The sequence below is a fragment of the Esox lucius genome, chromosome 11 (assembly GCF_011004845.1).
Source record: "Esox lucius isolate fEsoLuc1 chromosome 11, fEsoLuc1.pri, whole genome shotgun sequence".
Taxonomy (NCBI): Eukaryota; Metazoa; Chordata; class Actinopteri; order Esociformes; family Esocidae; genus Esox; species Esox lucius.
Window position 1 is genome coordinate 53,698,413 of NC_047579.1, and position 21,193 is coordinate 53,719,605.

Below are 21,193 nucleotides of genomic sequence, written 5' to 3' on the forward strand. Positions count from 1 at the left end.
AGGGCAGTGAGACAGAAACAACAATTGGAGAAAGAGTAGAAGAGGAGGAGAGGAGCTTGAGATAAATGAAAAGTGTTGGAAAAAGTGTAGAAGAGTATTTTGTGAATGAAAGAGTGTGAGAGCCCAGCAGTTGTACTGTCAGCCCAAACAGGGACGGTGACATGACTGCTTGGAATGTTTTTCTGCTTGGTTGGTTTGTTCAGAACTCATTCTCGCTCTCTCTGATGACTCCAAGCTGACAGGAACTCAGGACATTGAATTAGTGTCTCCGTCTCCAAGTCGTTCTACTCTTCTATTTCAGTCAGACCTTTAGTTGGAGCTATTGCAACAGAATCAGAATGCATTACTCCTATCGCTGAGATGTTAGGGAGAGAAGGAGGAAGGGAGGGAGAAAGAATAGAGAGAAAATGACCGAGGGGAGGGGGAGATAGTGAGAGAGTGTGGAAAGAGCACAGGGGAGGGGGGTGGATACGGTTGATGTTCAGTTCCAGTTTATTCCTCAGGTTTACCCAACTAACCCTAAACACACTGGTGAGGTGAGAGCATTGTATTTTAGTGTTGTGTTGGGAATCAACTGGAACCCTAGAAAGTACAGGGAAAGGCAGAGTGGGAGGAAGAGTGAAACAGAGAGGAAGGACAGGGGGAGATGAATGGGGGATCTCTGAGGAACATGTGACCAGCAAGACACTCTAATCAATACAAAGAGACGCACAGCGTGTGCTAAACCATAACCACAGTTCTCAAATTCAATATTAATTAAAATGATATATTTTTGATATGTATTACAGCTGAAATACAAACCTAATTAAAGAACAAGAAGAAAATACATAATAATTTTTTATTCAACTTTATTCTCAGCCCCTGGGAAATTATGTTTCAGAGTTGAAATGGTAAAATGATTGCTCTGTATTCCATCATTATGATCTATGTCCCAATTAGATACTCCACATTATACAACCCCCATCCTCTTTCACTCTTGTGCTCTTGAAATAACATACAGATGTCGACAGATTTCTTTCCAACATGTTCTGAAGCAGAAGCCTGTTTCCTTCCAGGCCAGTGAACTCTATTTTCTAGCCAGATTCTAATCTTAATGAAGTATCCACTATTAAATGAATTATTACAGTTTTGATGGAAATATATGGATTTATGAACATTTCATCACTTTCTTGTATTACATAACCACTTTAACCCAATTTTTATCAAACAATAAAAGCCTGTTACAAACCCCAGAGAAGATAAGGAGATACGGAAATAAAGACAGTCATTATAATCACATTTCAGCTTTTGAAGACAGTTTGAGTGTGAGTACCTTTTGAACTCTACATCTCAGGATGAAGAGTCCACTTCCAAATGTCATGCTTTTACAGACTTATATATAAGATTTCTATTCAGTTGAAGGTTGAATATTGAATTCCTGGATTTTGATGTTTAACGTTTATTTTTACACATGCTGAAGTTGTTGTATATTTTGTTATGGATTGATCCTATGGGGCAGCGCAGTGATGCTGGGCCTGGGGTGCTAGCTGTCCTTACAGGCCCCCCTGGACGATAAGTTACGATTTGGTTTATATGCATGTAAAGCCGATCCTGGCATAGATTATCCTCCCGGCCAATGTCTGACTGTAATAATCACATAACAACACAATATCAAATAAAGATACAAAAACATATTTATCATTGAGGCCAAGCACGGTTGAATCTAATCTAATTTAGAATAAAGATAATAATCAACTAATTTATTTCAAATATATAATATATTTTATTCAAATATATAATTAATATGTAACATAAATTGAGAGTATAGTTTAAGTGTTCCAAAAATGTATTATACAAAATTAATTATACATATCACTATGTAAATAATAGTCAAATAAAATGGTATTACTATGTTAAAACCATGTAGTGTGCAAACGTTTGTGTTTGCAAAATAAAACATCATGGTTTAGGGCTGCTTTGCTGCCTGGCCAACATGTCATCACTGAGTCAACCAAGAATTCCATATTGTACCAGAGAATTCTGAAGGAGAATGTGAGGCAATTTGTCAAAAAGCTGAAGCTGAGATAATGATACGAAACAGAATATTTCTAAATTCCAAAATGGAGGTCAAGGAACAGCTGAGTTCAAGACCTCAGACATGATATACTTGCAGTGCTGTTAAGAAGAGCGAGTAAAACATTCCTTCCATTCCTCCAAGGCGCTGTCAGGGACTGAGACAGCTGGATGTTTGACAAATTGTGTCTTTGGCATTATAATCTGTCATACATTTGACCTGGGCTCAACTTCCATATTTCTTTTGAGCTTGACAAATTCTCCAGTCAATGACAAGCGTTCCCATACCATAATGAACACCACCACAATACGTGGACAATGCAGAGAGTTTGACCCTGCAGCGTCATGTGAGAATTCATGTGTCAGAACACTGGAGTTTGCTTCTTGATTCCTATATCCATTGTGATGTATTGTGACTGAAGTGTTTTATAGGTTTGCTTGTAATCAAAAGGGTCTATGAAGATGGGAGAAGAATTCACCAAACCTGTCTGAGGAAAACCAGACTCAGACTTCTGAAAACCTAACCATGTGATATGGTTGTATTCTCCTGGCGTGACAATCACTCTGCTTGTTATTCCAAAGACACACCAGCACAGTGTTTCAGGCATTGAATGACAAGGTTAGAATATTTGAAGAACATTAAAATGTGATGGCCTAACAGTTGTGCAAGGTGGCAAAAGTCTTATTCAGGGTGATTTACATCAGCTGACAAATTATAGCTCCAGGGATGCAGGCGTAAGCAATAAAAATATTGTTTATTGTTACATTTTTTGATTAATTTAAGAAACATTCTATAATTTACATCGTCCTAATAAGTAAATGTACCTGAAACAGCCTCTTGGTTTCCATGTTCTGAGAGGTTACGTGCGATGGGATCAGTTACATTCGGAGACATTTTAATTCTATATTTCAGAACGCCTGATCAGAGACATGGCATTCATATAGTTATTTTGCCCAAGAAAAAATTATACCCAAGCAAAGTTGGTACAGTCAAATGTTTGGACACTTATGTACATATACATTAAAGCCTTGCCCAAACTAAGTCACCTCTCCATTCCATGGAACAATAACAGGTTCGTCGGGGGAACCCCGTAACTAACCAAAGGTGCAAATATTAACCAGACTTTCTACACATTACAGGCCGGGCAATACTGCTCGGGGGAAAATTAGTGTGCCACATAAAATAGTGAACATAATAAATATCCACTCCTCTTCTCCTTCATATACTTCCTCTTCCTCTCCCCATGGTGACACGACCAATAAGTCACCCCAAATAACCGTGTGACCTCAGACAGGCTGTTGTGTTCATGTGTTTAGCCTGCCATGGTGATTTACTCCACAACACACCACCGGGTGACATCATCTAGAGATGGGGGCAGCAGGATGAAGAGGAGGAAGAGGAAGGAGAAGGAGAGAGGTAGAGGAAGGAGGGAGGGTGGGAGGGAGGAGGAAGAGGACAGAGGGATGTAAGGAGAAGGAGAGGTAGAGGAAGGAGGTAGAGGAAGGAGGGAGGGTGGGAGGGGGGAGGAAGAGGACGGAGGGATGTAAGGAGAAGGAGAGGTAGAGGAAGGAGGGAGGGTGGGAGGGAGGAGGAAGAGGACGGAGGGATGTAAGGAGAAGGAGAGGTAGAGGAAGGAGGGAGGGTGGGAGGGAGGAGGAAGAGGACGGAGGGATGTAAGGAGAAGGAGAGGTAGAGGAAGCAGTGCGAAAAGGAAGAGGGAAGCTCTAGGGACACACTGTCCTCTGTTTCTCAGTTTTTCTCTTCTCTCTCTAACTGACTGTCTCTCTCTAACTGACTGTCTCTATCTGACTGTTTCTTCGTCTGACTGACTGTCTCTCTTTCCGTCTTACTGACTGTCTCTCTCTCTAACTGACTGTCTCTCTTTCCGTCTAACTGACTGTCTCTCTCTCTAACTGACTGTCTCTCTTTCCGTCTAACTGACTGACTATCTCTCTCTCTAACTGACTGTCTCTCTCTAACTGACATTCTCGCTAACTGTCTCTCTTTCTGTCTAATTGATTGTCTCTCTTTCTGTCTAACTGATTGTCTCTCTTTCTGTCTAACTGATTGTCTCTCTTTCTGTCTAACTGATTGTCTCTCTTTCTGTCTAACTGATTGTCTCTCTTTCTAACTGACTGTCTCTTCGCCAAACTCTCTTTCTGTCTGTCTGTAGCCCTCAGACTCTGTCTTTCTCCTTCTAAACAAACGAAAATACCATCAACTCAAGTTATTATTTAGTAAATCTTAATTTTCTCTAATTTTTCTTCTCTGTCTCTCTCATTGTCTCTCTCTTCTACATCCTTTCCTCTGGTTCTCCCTCTCAGCAGCCTTGCTACTATAGGCAAAAGGCGGGAAGCCTATTTAGGCGCATTATGTTCAGATAAATTCAATCAGTCATCTCTTGCGCTGCACCAGACTGTTTGAGAGGGAGCAGTGAGTGGCAGAGCAGGGAGTCGCAGTAATAAAACATTCCATCATCTGCAACAAAGCATTGATTTTCAGGGCAGAATGCCGCCTGTGTCTGTGGATCGCTTACAAAGCGCCTCTCATTCATACACTTAACGGGAACGAGGGAGCCTAGAGGAGAGGAGGAGAGAAAGATGAGAGGAAAGAGTAGATTAAGCAGCACTCAGCTGTAACCCACGGTAACCCACGGGCTAGGGAAGGTGTGTGCCATCAGAGTAACACATGCTTGCAACAAATACACCCACACACACCCAGACAGACACACACCAACACACAAACTGGCCAGGGGATGCAGAAAGAGGTAAAGGTCTTATCAGTTGAAAACAGCAAATATAAATATGTTGTCAAGGGGATATTATGTCTGGACAGAAGGAGAAGAGAACTGTAAAGGTATTCCGTAACCCTAACACTAACCCCTAACACTAACCCCCAACACTAACCCCTAACCATGTTGTCAATGGGACATTATGTCTGGACAGCAGGAGAAGAGAACTGTAAAGGTATACAGTAACCCCTGACCCCTAACCCTATAGATGTAGTTTATAAATTGATATGGATCTGTTAAAGGAATTCTCTTCTCTCTGTCTCTGTCTGACCTCATCGGGTTTGTTCAAATGAATTGAATGAAAATGAAAAATAATATTGATTCAATCTAAAGAATCTGCCCAAATTTAAAATAAATATGAAATAATATTATTTTAAATAGTACTATGGTCAAATAAATCAATTATGTCGGTAAAGACACTCAATACATTTGTACTGACTTAAAACGTTATCAAAAGACCAAGATTACAAAAGCAGCAAACCTACAGAAGTCCTTCGCTTAGGACTTTAAACAATATTACCATGACAACAGACCACTTCACCAACTACCAATGTATAACAACAAATTATGTTGTTCTCCTGTCAGACATCCTTAAGACGCCCTGCGACTTTGAACAGTGCAGAAGTTTTTTGCTATTTTGTCTTGAGTGTTATGTTTCTTTAATAATTTTGTACTAAAATAAAACACTAAACATTATTTCATTCTTAAAACTAAGTGTTATACTTATTACACATCAGATGCAAACCATGGGAATGAAATTGAATGGTTTTAAATGTGACAATAAATCTATTCACTAATATTAATGCCAGATAATAAAACATTGTGAGATATTAGATATGTATTTTATCAGCAGGTATTTCTATCAGCAGGTATTTAACATCCAAATAACATAAAAATACCATACAAACTATTAAACAGAGAAAAGTCATAGACGTTTGAAGTGCAATATTTTGAGCTGTACAAAGGAGGCTCAAAACATTTACACAACACACCATAATAAACAACATTCACACAACCCATCACAATAGGCAACCTTCACACAACACACAATAATACACAACCATATCACAACACACCAAAATACACAACCTTCACCCCACACACCATAATAAACATCCTTTACACCACACATCATAATGAACCACCTTCACACAACTATATAACATCTACACAACACACCAAAATACACAACCTTCACACCACACACCATAATAAACATCCTTTACACCACACATCATAATGAACCACCTTCACACAACTATATAACATCTACATAACACACCAAAATACACAACCTTCACACCACACACCATAATAAACATCCTTTACACCACACATCATAATGAACCACCTTCACACAACTATATAGCATCTACACAACACACAATAATACACAACCTTCACACCACACACCATAATAAACATCCTTTACACCACACATCATAATGAACCACCTTCACACAACTATATAACATCTACACAACACACCATAATACACAACCTTCACACCACACACCATAATAAACATCCTTTACACCACACATCAAAATGAACCACCTTCACACAACTATATAACATTTACACAACACACCATAATACACAACCTTCACACCACACACCATAATAAACATCCTTTACACCACACATCAAAATGAACCACCTTCACACAACTATATAACATCTACACAACACACCATAATACACAACCTTCACACCACACACCATAATAAACATCCTTTACACCACACATCATAATGAACCACCTTCACACAACTATATAGCATCTACACAACACACCATAATACACAACCTTCACACCACACACCATAATAAACATCCTTTACACCACACATCATAATGAACCACCTTCACACAACTATATAGCATCTACACAACACACCATAATACACAACATTCACACCACACACCATAATAAACATCCTTTACACCACACATCATAATGAACCACCTTCACACAACTATATAACATCTACACAACACACCATAATACACAACCTTCACACCACACACCATAATAAACATCCTTTACACCACACATCAAAATGAACCACCTTCACACAACTATATAACATCTACACAACACACCATAATACACAACCTTCACAACACACACCATAATAAACATCCTTTACACCACACATCATAATACACAACCTTCAGTGAAGTAGCAGGACACAAGCAGTTAGACCTGCTCTGACATATATTGCTTTCTTTTATGGCTGGTTATGACTTCTACAGGGGAATGTCAAACGTAGCACTCCAAGCCAACCATTAGCCATAATATCATCTCTGTAATTGGTGTCAGTCAGGCACCTTGTTAATGTTCTGATACAGATAAATGGGTTGAGTCGAAGAGCAGGTTTCAGGCCCTGGACAAGACCCCCACTTTAAAACTGACATGAGACTGACCCCCACTTTAAAATGGACATAAGGGCACATACGTGTGTATATGTGACAGGCATAACTGGCTTTTACGATTAACATGGTGTTGATAGTTTTATACATTTGTCAAGTGTATTTAACAATTTCTCTATTCCATATTTGGGGACTTTTTGAGTGGCATTTTATGACATTTTTAAGACAAGCAATAGGGATAACCGCACCTTGGAAAGGATTTTGAAACAAACCCATTCAAAAATGTGGGGGAGATTCACAAAGAGTGGACTGCAGCTGGAGTCAGTGCTTCAAGAACCACCACGCACAGACATATGCAAGACATGGGTTTCAGCTGTCGCATTCCTTGTGTCAAGCCACTCTTGAACAAGACAGTGTCAGAAGCGTCTTGACTGGGCTAAAGACAAAAAGGACTGGACTGCTGCTGAGTTATGTTCTCTGATGAAAGTACATTTTGCATTTCCTTTGGAAATCAAGGTCCCAGAGTCTGGAGGAAGAGAGGAGAGGCACAGAATCCACGTTGCTTGAAGTCCAGTGTAAAATTTCCACAGTCAGTGATGGTTTGGGGTGCCATGTCATCTGCTGGTGTTGGTCCACTGTGTTTTCAACAATGCAGAAGAGCTGAAGGCCACTATCAGAGCAACCTGGGCTCTCATAACACCTGAGCAGTGCCACAGACTGATTGACTCCATGCCACGCCGCCTTGCTGCAGTAATTCAGGCAAAAGGAGCCCCAATTAAGTACTGAGTACTGTACATGCTCATACTTTTTATGTTCATACTTTTCAGTTGGCCAACATTTCTAAAAATCCTTTTTTTGTATTGGTCTTAAGTAATATTCATATTTTCAGAGATACTGAATTTGGGATTGTCATTAGTTGTCAGTTATAATCATCCCACTTAAAAGAAATAAACATTTGAAATATATCAGTCTGTGTGTAATGAATGAATTGAATATACAAGTTTCACTTTTTGAATGGAATTACTGAAATAAATCAACTTTTTGATGATATTCTAATTTTATGACCAGCACCTGTATACAGCTCTGGAAAAAAATTGAGAGACCACTGCAAAATTATCAGTTTCTCTGGTTTTACTATTCATAAGTATGAGTAAAATGAACAGTTTTTTTTTATTTTATAAACTACTGACAACATTACTCCCAAATTCCAAATAAAAAATATTGTCCTCAAATAATGCAAAGAAAACACATTCATATACATTTTTCAACAACAAAATACTAATGTTTTAACTTAGGAAGAGTTCATAAATATTTGATGGAATAACCCTGAATAACCTTTCATGCATCTCCACCAGTCTGTCACATTACTGTTGGCACAAAAATTCTAATTGCTCGGCTTTGTTTGATGGCTCGTGACCATCCATCTTCCTCTTGATCAAATTCCAGAGGTTTTCAATGGGGTTCAGGTATGGAGATTGGGCTGGCCATGACAGGGTCTTGATCTGGTGGTCCTCCATCCATACCTTGATATACCTGGCTGTGTGGCATGGAGCATTGTCCTGCTGGAAAAAACAATTCTCAGAGTTGGGGAACATTGTCAGAGCAGAAGGAAGCAGGTGTTCTTCCAGGATAACCTTGTACTTTTCCAAATCAGCCCAATGCTGCTGTTTGCCATTCTTTTTGTAGGTCAGTTGATGTCAACCAATGGTGGTTGAGTGACATTCGAATGAGTTGACGGTCATCTCGGTCAGTGGACAGTCATTTTCACCCTCTGCCAGTCTGTAGCTTTGTTGTTCCCAATGTCTGTTGCTTGACCTTGTTCTTATGAACCGCTGTCTTTGAAATTGTCATGATGGAAGCAACCTGACGCTCACTGTATCCCTCTGCCAGTAAAGACAGAATTGAAACCTTCTTTTCTTCACTTAATGCTTTTCTTTTCAACTATTTTGTCATGATGAATAGTTATTTTATTTTATTCAAATTACCTTTGAGGTACTACTTGCACTGTTTTTGCCGGTAATCCCCTAATCAGTACCTCATTAAGTAAAATGGGGTGTTCCTGTGTTAGAATTTAACAGACAGACTGGAATGGCTGCAATACATGTACAGAAGCTGATTTAAGAAAAATTAGGAATGGTCTCTTAATTTTTTCTAAAGCTGTATATACAGCTCAAAAGTTTGCATACCCTTGGAAATTGATAATATATGTACCATTTTTTAAGAAAACATGAGTGAACAGACAAAACACATCCAACTCTAGGTCATGAAAGAATGGCACTATCATAAAACAAAACATGGCACCAAAGAAAAACATGAACTGACCCCATCAAGTCTGCATACCCTTAGTTCTTAATACTGTATATTGCCCATTTTAGCATCAATGACAGCATGCAGTCTTTTGTAATCGATGTCTATGTCAAATTCTTGCAGGTGGTAGGGCTGCACATTCATCTTGGCAAAATGCCTCCAGGTCATGCAAAGTCTTTGGTCGTCTTGCGACCAAAAGACTTACATGAACCGCACATTTGAAATCTCCCCAGAGTGGCTTGATGATATTAAAGTCAGGAGACTGTGATGGCCACTCCAGAACCTTCACCTTTTCCTGCTGTAACCACTGAAGGGTCAACTTGGCCTTGTGCTTAGGGTCATTGTCATGCTGGAAAGTCCAAGAGCGTCCCATGTGCAGCTTTCGTGCAGAAGAATACAAATCAATGCCATCAATTTTCCCCAGATTCTGTCCAGACCTGGGGGATCTCCTCCATGACTTGGACAAGGCCATCCGTGAGCTCCTGGACAGTCTTGGCAGCGTCAGATGCACCGATACATAATGTCCAGAGGTTCTCTATTGGATTCAGGTCTGGGGAATGTGAGGGCCAGTCAATGGTATCAATGCCTTTGTCATCCAGGAACTGCCTACAAACTATGGCCACATGAGGCCGGGCATTGTCCTGCACCAGGAGGAACCCAGGGACCACTGCACCAGCGTAAGATCTGACGATATCTGAGGATTTCATCCCGGTACCTAACAGCAGTCACGGTACCGTTGACTAGCATGTGAAGGTCTGTGCCACCCTCTAAGGATATGCCTCCACAGACTATCACAGACCCATCGCCAAACCGGGCATGCTGGATGGGTGCAGCACAACGTCTCAAGACTCAGTCACATGTGCTCAGTGTGAACCTGCTCTCATCTGTGAAGAGAACGGGACACCAATGGTGGACCTGACAATTCTGGTGTTCTCTGGCAAATGCCAATCAAGGTGCACAGTGCTGGGCTGTGAGCACAGGTCCCACTAGAGGACGTTGGGCCCTCATGCCACTAAGACTGTCAGTCATTTTGTAAGGCTCTGGCCGTGCTCCACCTGTTCCTCCTCGCACAAAGGAGCAGATACCAGTCATACTGCTGGCAATCTGACCTATAGGGGACCAGAGGAACAGGCTGTAGAACTAACATTACAATAGTCTTCTGACCTACAGGTGACCAGAGGAACAAGCTATAGAACTAACATTACAATAGTCTTCTGACCTACAGGTGACCAGAGGAACAGGCTGTAGAACTAACATTACAATAGTCTTCTGACCTACAGGTGACCAGAGGAACAAGCTATAGGACTAACATTACAGTAGTCATCTGACCAACAGAAAACCAGAGGAACAGGCTGTAGGACTAACATTACAGTAGTCATTGGACCTACAGAGAACCAGAGGAACAGGCTGTAGGACTAACATTACAGTAGTCATCTGACCTACAGAGAACAAGAGGAACAGGCTGTAGGACTGACATTACAGTAGTCATCTGACCTACAGAGAACAAGAGGAACAGGCTGTAGGACTAACATTACAGTAGTCATCGGACCTACAGAGAACCAGAGGAACAGGCTGTAGGACTAACATTACAGTAGTCATCTGACCTACAGAGAACAAGAGGAACAGGCTGTAGGACTGACATTACAGTAGTCATCTGACCTACAGGTGACCAGAGCAGCAAGCTATAGGACTGACATTACAGTAGTCATCTGACCAACAGAAAACCAGAGGAACAGGCTGTAGGACTAACATTACAGTAGTCTTCTGACCTACAGGTGACCAGAGGAACAAGCTATAGAACTAACATTACAATAGTCTTCTGACCTACAGGTGACCAGAGGAACAGGCTGTAGAACTAACATTACAATAGTCTTCTGACCTACAGGTGACCAGAGGAACAAGCTATAGAACTAACATTACAATAGTCTTCTGACCTACAGGTGACCAGAGGAACAGGCTGTAGAACTAACATTACAATAGTCTTCTGACCTACAGGTGACCAGAGGAACAAGCTATAGGACTAACATTACAGTAGTCATCTGACCAACAGAAAACCAGAGGAACAGGCTGTAGGACTAACATTACAGTAGTCATTGGACCTACAGAGAACCAGAGGAACAGGCTGTAGGACTAACATTACAGTAGTCATCTGACCTACAGAGAACAAGAGGAACAGGCTGTAGGACTGACATTACAGTAGTCATCTGACCTACAGAGAACAAGAGGAACAGGCTGTAGGACTAACATTACAGTAGTCATCGGACCTACAGAGAACCAGAGGAACAGGCTGTAGGACTAACATTACAGTAGTCATCTGACCTACAGAGAACAAGAGGAACAGGCTGTAGGACTGACATTACAGTAGTCATCTGACCTACAGGTGACCAGAGCAGCAAGCTATAGGACTGACATTACAGTAGTCATCTGACCAACAGAAAACCAGAGGAACAGGCTGTAGGACTAACATTACAGTAGTCATTGGACCTACAGAGAACCAGAGGAACAGGCTGTAGGACTAACATTACAGTAGTCATCTGACCTACAGAGAACAAGAGGAACAGGCTGTAGGACTGACATTACAGTAGTCATCTGACCTACAGAGAACAAGAGGAACAGGCTGTAGGACTAACATTACAGTAGTCATCGGACCTACAGAGAACCAGAGGAACAGGCTGTAGGACTAACATTACAGTAGTCATCTGACCTACAGAGAACAAGAGGAACAGGCTGTAGGACTAACATTATAGTAGTCATCTGACCTACAGAGAACCAGAGTAACAGGCTGTAGGACTAACATTACAGTAGTCATCTGACCTACAGAGAACAAGAGGAACAGGCTGTAGGACTGACATTACAGTAGTCATCTGACCTACAGAGAACCAGAGGAACAGGCTGTAGGACTAACATTACAGTAGTCATCTGACCTACAGAGAACCAGAGGAACAGGCTGTAGGACTAACATTACAGTAGTCATCGGACCTACAGAGAGCCAGAGGAACAGGCTGTAGGACTAACATTACAGTAGTCATCTGACCTACAGAGAACAAGAGGAACAGGCTGTAGGATTAACATTACAGTAGTAATCTGACCTACAGAGAACCAGAGGAACAGGCTGTAGGACTAACATTACAGTAGTCATCTGACCTACATGGGACCAGAGGAACAGGCTGTAGGACTATTATTACAGTAGTCAACTGACCTACATGGGACCAGAGGAACAGGCTGTAGGACTATTATTACAGTAGTCATCTGACCTACATGGGACCAGAGGAACAGGCTGTAGGACTATTATTACAGTAGTCATCTGACCTACATGGGACCAGAGGAACAGGCTGTAGGACTAACATTACAGTAGTCAACTATAGTCATCTCTGTTACCAGAAAGGGTTATCACTGACCATTGTTACATTTCGAACTGTCAAACTCACAGTGCATTGTCAAAGTGTTGGACATTTTTAGTCTGAAAAAAGTATTTGAGCTCATATAGCTCAAATACTATTTTCCAAATAGTGTTCCAATACCTACTCTCAAAAACATTAGTGAATACACTTTGAAACAGGGGTTTTAGTAGACAAAAATACAATTAATACAATTATATATAAAACATTTTCTAAGCAATACTCAAATACACTTTTATAGAAATCAGGTCTGCCAAACACAAACACACAAAGACGCAAACACACACCACAGAGACACACCAACACACACTGCAGAGACACACCAACACACACCACAGAGACACACCAACACACACTGCAGAGACACACAGACACACACCACAGAGACACACCAACACACACCACAGAGACACACCAACACACACTGCAGAGACACACCAACACACACCACAGAGACACACCAACACACACCACAGAGACACACCAACACACACCACAGAGACACACCAACACACACCACAGAGACACACCAACACACACCACAGAGACACACCAACACACACCACAGAGACACACCAACACACACCACAGAGACACACCAACACACACCACAGAGACACACCGACACACACCATAGACACACGACAGAGACACACTGACACACACCACAGACACACGACAGAGACACACTGACACACACAGCAGAGACACACCATCACACACACACACACGCACAACCCGCAGAAGTGGATATAGGAAATGGTCCTCACCCAGAGATACATCATCATTATGACAAGGCCAGCGGAGTGTCTCCCTGCAGAGTGCTTGAGCTCTCGTCTGTAGTACCAAGCTCTCAGAGCTCTACTGTAACGTGCAGCGCAGAGCCGAGGGGAGAGCCTCCCCTGCAGATTACAAGTCCTTTATACTGGAACACAAAGTTGTTCAGCTCAGCTGCACATGGCACAGCCGAGGCCTACAGAGTTCCACGTTCAGCTCTGTCCCCGCAGAAGCCTCAACTATACCCAGGCTTTCAACCCTGCCGAGGTCACCGAGCTGGCGGCCCCTCCTGAACCGAGCTGCCGGCCCCTCCTGAACCGAGCTGCCGGCCCCTCCTGAACCCACGCTTGGCGGCTCCCCCACACCTCCGATAAAGGAATTAGAAAAGCAGATGAATATGAAAGGATCAAGGTAGAGGCGTCTGTTTGAGGCGTGAAAAGGATTTGTGTATTCTTTGTCTTTTCCTCCTCTTTCTCTCTTTACGCCTCCTTCTGGCTTTCTTTAACCCACTCACTTCTTTTCACCCTTGCTCCGCTCCTTTTCTGCAGAAATCTCAGCTAAGGCACCAGTTCTTGACGTGTGTGAGTGTGTGTGTAATGAACGGGTCTATGCTGTAAAGACGTCTTGTGCAACTGGGCAGTCAAAGAGACTGAGGAGTACAGGGACGAGAAGGAGGCAAGGGTGAGGTGGGGGGGTGGATGAGAGGATTCACACACACGTAATGATACTGTCAGACACACACACACACGATACAGAAGACACACTGCTTGTAGGAAAACTGGCACGGTCTAAAAATCTTAAGGCAGAAAGGAGGGATGGAGACAAGGAGAGTAGGAGAAGAGGAAAGGAGGAAAGGAGATATGGAGGAAGGGAGCATTGTGCTCCAGAAACTGTGACAGGGAATTCTGAGATGTGCCAAAATATGATAAAAGGACAAGACGTGATGTAACAGAAAAAAGAAAAAGCCTCCATATCTCTTCTGTGGGGAGGAACGGAGGAGGACAGATGCTGGGCAGAGAATACAGGATGCTGTCTCACACACAAGATAAGACAGACACAGAGAGAAAGAGAGATGAGGAGAGATGGAGAGAAACATGAATAGAAATAGAGAGAAATAGAGAGGGAATGTAGGGGAGAAAGAAAAAGATGGAGGGGGTCTTGATGGAAAAGAAAATGAGAGTCGGTAGAAAGAAGTGATTGAAACAAAAGGATTTTCTTTTTTGTTGAGCATCATACACTTTATTCCTGAGGCTGTTCCCTCTCTCCCGCTCTCAATCTCTTTCTCTCCCTCTCTTTCCCTCCCTCTCTTTCTCTCCCTCTCCTTCTCTCTCTCCCTCTCTTTCTCTCCCTCTCCCTCTCTCACCTTCTCTCTCTCCCTCTCTCTCCCTCTCTTTCTCTCCCTCTCTCTCCCTCTCTTTCTCTCCCTCTATTTCTCTCCCTCTCTCTCCCTCCCTCTCCCTCTTTCTCTCTTTCCCCCTCTCTCTCTTTATCCCTCTTCCTCTACTTCTCTTCATGCATCCATCTCAAACTCTCTCATTCTATGTTCCATTCTCCTTTTAGTGCGTTGCCAAAACAGGTGGAAAATACTATTTAATGAAACAAGTGAATAAAAGAATTACACCGGTCCTCATTCTGTTCTCACATGAACAAATTATTTTATCTCACTTTTTTAAGTCAGACTTTCCTCCCCCTTCTGTTTGTCTCTCTCATCTCTCTTTTTCTGCCATTCGGTCTCTTTCTCTCTCATTCAATAAGTGCCTTTTTGGTAACCGTCAATCATTCCTATTGCTGCTATGCATGAAATATTAAATAAATGACCAATAGGTTTATGCAAACATAATAACTTGTATGATGTTTATTATTCTGTTTGTTAAATGTACACATTTAGCCTACCTTATACAATTCATAAACTTCCCTCCACAGATTGCATTGGGAAACCAGTGTGTGGAAAGGCTCAAATAGATAACTCAATGCCCAGATTAAGCCCCGCCTCCACGCCAGTAGAGGCTCAACACTTGGTCTTAAGAAAAGACGACTCAAACAAAGGTGGGAAGAAATTGAATGAGAAAGAAGTGTTTTGAACAAGGAAATGTTAGGATTGGGTGCAAACATCTATTTCATGAGTTATGCATACACATTTACCACATTTGAATCTACAGTATTTTTGATGGACTGCATAAGGAGAGCGAATGTTTTTTTTACCTGGTTTGGGGGGACCATTGCTGTTCCTGTCCTTGTCCACCTGGTCATACTTCTGACCTAGTCTAAAATCAAATATACTCTGGATTTAGCCAAGAGAAATTTATTTATTATTCCAATTGGACTCTTAATATCTCACCCGGCACAGCCAGAAGAGGACTGGTCACCCCTCTGAGCCTGGGTCCTCTCTAGGTTTCTTCCTAAAATTCGACCTTCTTAGGGAGTTTTTCCTAGCCACTGAAATTCAACACTACTGTTGTTTGCTCCTTGGGGTTTAAGGCCGGGTGTCTCTGTAAAGCACTTTGTGACAACTGCTGTTGTAAAAAGCGCTTTATAAATACATTTTGATTGATTGATTGATTGAATGTCTCTTACCGAGTGACTGACTGACCCTTGTTGAAAAGCGTAGTGGTTAGAGACGCGGTAAGAGGAACATGTTTGTTGGAAATCTAATGTGTTACAAAAATGTTACTAACAAGTAGGTTCCGCATTTGAATCTCATCACAGTCCTAGCAAATTATGCATTAGGATTTGTTCAGGATAGATAAAAACTTTGCAGACTACAACCTTCAGTATCTGCGTTATAGTAAGCCTAAAATAAAAAAAATCAAATTTATATTGCAACTGTTTCTGGCGGATTTCCGAAGTACGCATCCGTGCATTTCTGGGGTAATACAGGCTAGATTAAACCTCTTGGGTAGTAAAAGATGAGGGGTTTCCACGATTCTCTCGTCATTTCACTTGACGGAAAAGTCGTCACCAGTTATCGTCACCTATATTGACAGGTATTGTATCAATGTCATTCACAAATGAAAGAAAAACAAAACGTGTTTTGCCATGAAATGAAATAGCTTTGGGTTCATATTCAGTCTCGCTAGAAATTGTTAAATTCTTATGACTATTCCAAGTAGTAAGTTAGATACTTGTAAGCATATTACTGGCTAATAAGCTGTTAAAACGGCCTGTGGCCAAAGCCCTACATTTCATAGATGCTATTTGGGTGGAGGTAAACCTAATAAGAGAGTTGAACACAGTGCTTAATGGTGTCAAACTTGATGAGATGTTAATGCTAAATGACAAAATGATCTAATGTCGAGATGCTAAACCGACACAGTGTAACTGAATATCACCATGGTGCAGTGGTTAACGACACAGCCCCTCATGCGGGGACCTGGGTTTGAATCCTGTGAGACCTGCAATTAACAACATTTGTCCCTTTCAAATGCTGACCGGCTGAACTAGGTTAGCCTGGTTCCTTTTCTGGTTTTCATACGATTGAATACCTTTTTTTCATATTATTTTTTTGTTAACCTCGCTAAAATATTTCTGTTATGTTTTTCTTTTCTTACAGTACAGTTGAGCTCAATTTGGTTCCACACCAGTGTCTCAACAGGCACTTCAGGACATCACTTCAAAACATCTCGGGGTCCAATCTCTTACTGAATCATATTTAGAGTGGTGGAGTATGAACTCATTCTGTATATTACCCAGCCCATAATGTTTACTGCATGTATCCCCCACCATCCAGTCACCTTGGCAAGGCTACAGTATCTCACAAAAGTGAGTACACCCTGTTATGGACATTTTGAACTAAGGTACATTTGAGAAATGTCTGTCTTTCTATTGCCTGGTATGTAAAATCTTTACTTTGATTGTGACACTCATGTCTGTATAAAATAAGAGGATTATTAGGTATTCTTACCATGTTCATCTGCCTAGACCGAGAAGGGTATCAGCCCTTTCCTCCTTAGGAATGTAGTAGAGGGGGGTCTGGTATTTGCCTAGGGGGCATCATTGACTGATATCGGCAGATTATAAGGTTACTCATTAATCTGCGCATCTGTATAACTCATCAGGGCATCTATTGTCTGACCGGTTGCTGTAAGAGCTCTTTAGAGTTCAAGAGGTTACCCATGAGGGGAAAGACAGCTTGCCCCTTGTGTGAAGCCTAGGTAGTAATAGAACCAAGGGAATGTGTTTTATTGACAAGACAGATGGGCAGCATCTTACCACACCCCTTTAAACTGTAATAAATACAGACTGTTCATGTATCTACTCCACAGATAAGCGTTTGACGCGTCTCTCTATTTGCAAATAAACTGTTCATTGTGCAAGAGAATTTTGTCTCTGTACTTCCTCCTTTAAGAGTTCTGATCGATGAAATTGCCATCACAACCCCTGACATTTTTGTAAATATTTCATTATATCTTTTCATGTGACAACACTGAAGAAATGACACTTTGCTACAATGTAAAGTAGTGAGTGTACAGCTTGTATAACAGTGTAAATTTGCTGTCCCCTCAAAATAACTCAACACACAGCCATTAATGTCTAAATCGCTGGCAAAAAAAGTGAGTACACCCCTAAGTGAAAATGTCCAAATTGGGCCCAATTAACCATTTTCCCTGCCTGGTGTCATGTGACTCGTTAGTGTTACAAGGTCTCAGGTGTGAATTCAGGTGTGTTAAATTTAGTGTTATCGCTCTCACACTCCCTCATACTGGTCACTGGAAGTTCAACATGGCACCTCATGGCAAAGAACTCTGAGGATCTGAAAAAAATTATTGTTGCTCTACATAAAGATGGCCTAGGCTATAAGAAGATTGCCAAGACCCTGACACTGAGCAGCAGCACGGTGGCCAAGACCATAGAGTAGTTCAACAGGACAGGTTCCACCCAGAACAGGCTTCGCCATGTTCGACCAAAGAAGTTGAGAGCATGTGCTCAGCGAAATTTCCAAAGGTTGTCTTTGGGAAATAGATGTATGAGTGCTGCCAGCATTGCTGCAGAGGTTGAAGGGGTGGGGGGTCAGCCAGTCAGTGCTCAGACCATATGCCGTACACTGCATCAAATTGGTCTGCATGGCTGTCATCCCAGAAGGAAGCCTCTTCTACAGATGCACAAGAAAGCCCACAAACAGTTTGCTGAAGACAAGCAGACTAAGGACATGGATTACTGGAACCATGTCCTGTGGTCTGATGAGACCAGGATTAACTTATTTGGTTCAGGTGGTGTCAAGCGTGTGTGGCGGCAACTTGCCTACAGTCATGCATGGTGGTGGGAGAGTCATGGTCTGGGGCTGCATGAGTGCTGCCGGCATTGGGGAGCTACAGTTCATTGAGGGAATCATGAATGCCAGCATGTACTGTAACATACTGAAGCAGACCATGATCCCCTTCCTTCAGAGACTGGGTCGCAGGGCAGTATTCCAACATGATAAAGACCCCAAACACACCTCCAAGATGACCACTGCCTTGCTAAAGAAGCTGAGGGTAAAGGTGATGGACTGGCCAAGCATGTCTCCAGACCTAAACCCTATTAAGCATCTGTGGGGCATCCTCAAACGGAAGGTGGAGGAGCGCAATGTCTCTAACATCCACCAGCTCTGTGATGTCGTCATGGAGGAGTGGAAGAGGACTCCAGTGGTAACCTGTGAAGCTCTGGTGAACTCCATGCCCAAGAGGGTTAAGGCAATGCTGGAAAATAATGGTGGCCACACAAAATATTGTCACTTTGGGCCCAATTTGGACATTTTCACTTAGGGGTGTACTCACTTTTGTTGCCAGCAGTTTAGACATTAATGGCTGTGTGTTGAGTTATTTTGAGGGGACAGTAAATGTACACTATTATACAAGCTGTACACTCACTACATTACTTTGTAGCAAAGTGTCATTTCTTCAGTGTTGGCACATTAAAAGATATAATGAAATATTTACAAAAATGTCAGGGGTTGTACTCACTTTTGGGAGATACTGTATGTGACAGTCTTTACATGGGAATGTCTCTCTTTTTTTTACAATCTTTTATCCTGACTGATATCTCCGTTCAGAAATTGGTATCATTAAACGTTTGTGATTAAAAATAAATTTACATTTCACTACTTAATGTATGCCTTCTGTACAATGTCTTATATTTGGTTGAATTTTGCTATTGATCGTAGTAGTTCAGTATAGCTGATGTTTTGGGCGCAGTTGATCTAAAGAGTATTTCTCAAAGTTGCAGTGTTTTTATAAGAAAGCCTTTTGATTATAATATTCTGGTTCTGTGTTAGATAAGCCCTTACTTTTTTGGGGTGTCAATCTCCTACAGATCTCCCTGAGGCTATACTTTTGAAAATGTATTCACAGACGGAGAACATTTGTACACTATTCCACGTAAAATCAGCAGGATTTATACTCTGTTAGAGTCTTTATGCTCTGTTAGAAACGTATTAAAGACATTAGGCTCTGTTCTATTAAAGACATTAGGCTCTGTTCTATTAAAGACATTAGGCTCTGTTCTATTAAAGACATTAGGCTCTGTTCTATTAAAGACATTAGGCTCTGTTCTATTAAAGACATTATGCTCTGTTCTATTAAAGACATTAGGCTATGTTCTATTAAAGACATTAGGCTCTGTTCTATTAAAGACATTAGGCTCTGTTCTATTAAAGACATTTGGCTCTGTTAGAGATGTTACATCCACAAGAGACAGTGTTCTATTAGATACTGTTATAGACTTCTTCCTCTATTAAAGATTTACTGCTCTGTTTGAGACTTTATGCTCTGTTTGAAACTTTATGCTCTGTTATAGACTTCTTGCTCTGTTAGAGACTTCATTTTCTGTTAGAGACTTTATGGTTCTGTTAGAGACTTTACGCTCTGTTAGATAATTCATTGCTTTGGTAGAGACTTCATGTCAAACCAACAAAATTAAGTCAAGCACAGTCAAGCTAAGACTGTGTTTGTCTCTCTCTTTCTAGCTCCCACTGTTCCTCACACACAAAAACCAACCGAAAGGCACACACACATGCATAGAAGGGCATGAGTAAATAAAATAGAGAGAAGTAATTGCTCCATCTCAGCATTGGGACGGGCTCTCCCATGGAACCAGAGAGGCTCATGGGTAATGTAAATGTATGTCCAGAGAGGCTCATGGGTAATGTAATGTATCTGACACGGAGGACAGTTAAAGGAAATTGACTTAAAATGAGACTGAGGATTTTGTTTCCCTGACTCTGCAAAGCTCACATTAAATGACTGTTGGTTTTACATCTCTGTTTAGTGATTCAGATTTGGTGTGTGTGTGTCTGCGTGTGTGTGTATGCGTTTGGGGTTGTTAAAGTCCCTGTGTGGACCTGGGACTTGTCTGTAGTGTATAGTATAGTTTGGTATTTACACCTGGGCTCTGATTGAACTGTAAATGTCTTGTTGTCTTTCCTCTGCTGTTCAAACATCCCTGAGGACAGGGAGGGAGAGAGGGGGGAGAGAGGGGGAGGGGGGGGGAGAGAGGGGGGGAAAGGGGGGGGGGGAG

At 41.7% G+C, this 21,193-nt stretch overlaps 1 protein-coding gene and 1 long non-coding RNA gene across 4 annotated transcripts in view; one reads left to right on the top strand and one right to left on the bottom strand.

The window, feature by feature from the left end:
- The window catches only part of rbfox1 (RNA binding fox-1 homolog 1), a 402,884-nt gene that overhangs the window by 204,994 nt on the left and 176,697 nt on the right, over nucleotides 1-21,193 (bottom strand). The window contains exon 1 of one of the 3 annotated variants that reach the window (XM_029123367.2): nucleotides 13,696-13,749. The exons of the other annotated variants lie outside the window; for them this stretch is intronic. Within the exon in view, the coding sequence (XP_028979200.1) occupies nucleotides 13,696-13,713 (18 nt within the window). The 5' untranslated portion in view covers nucleotides 13,714-13,749. Of the gene's footprint in view, nucleotides 1-13,695; nucleotides 13,750-21,193 lie in introns of those variants that run through there. 3 annotated transcript variants of the gene reach the window in all.
- LOC109616364 lies at nucleotides 14,037-17,441 on the top strand. The gene is made up of 3 exons (XR_002197486.3): nucleotides 14,037-14,113; nucleotides 15,626-15,748; nucleotides 17,253-17,441. It is a non-coding gene; the product is annotated as an uncharacterized LOC109616364 (long non-coding RNA).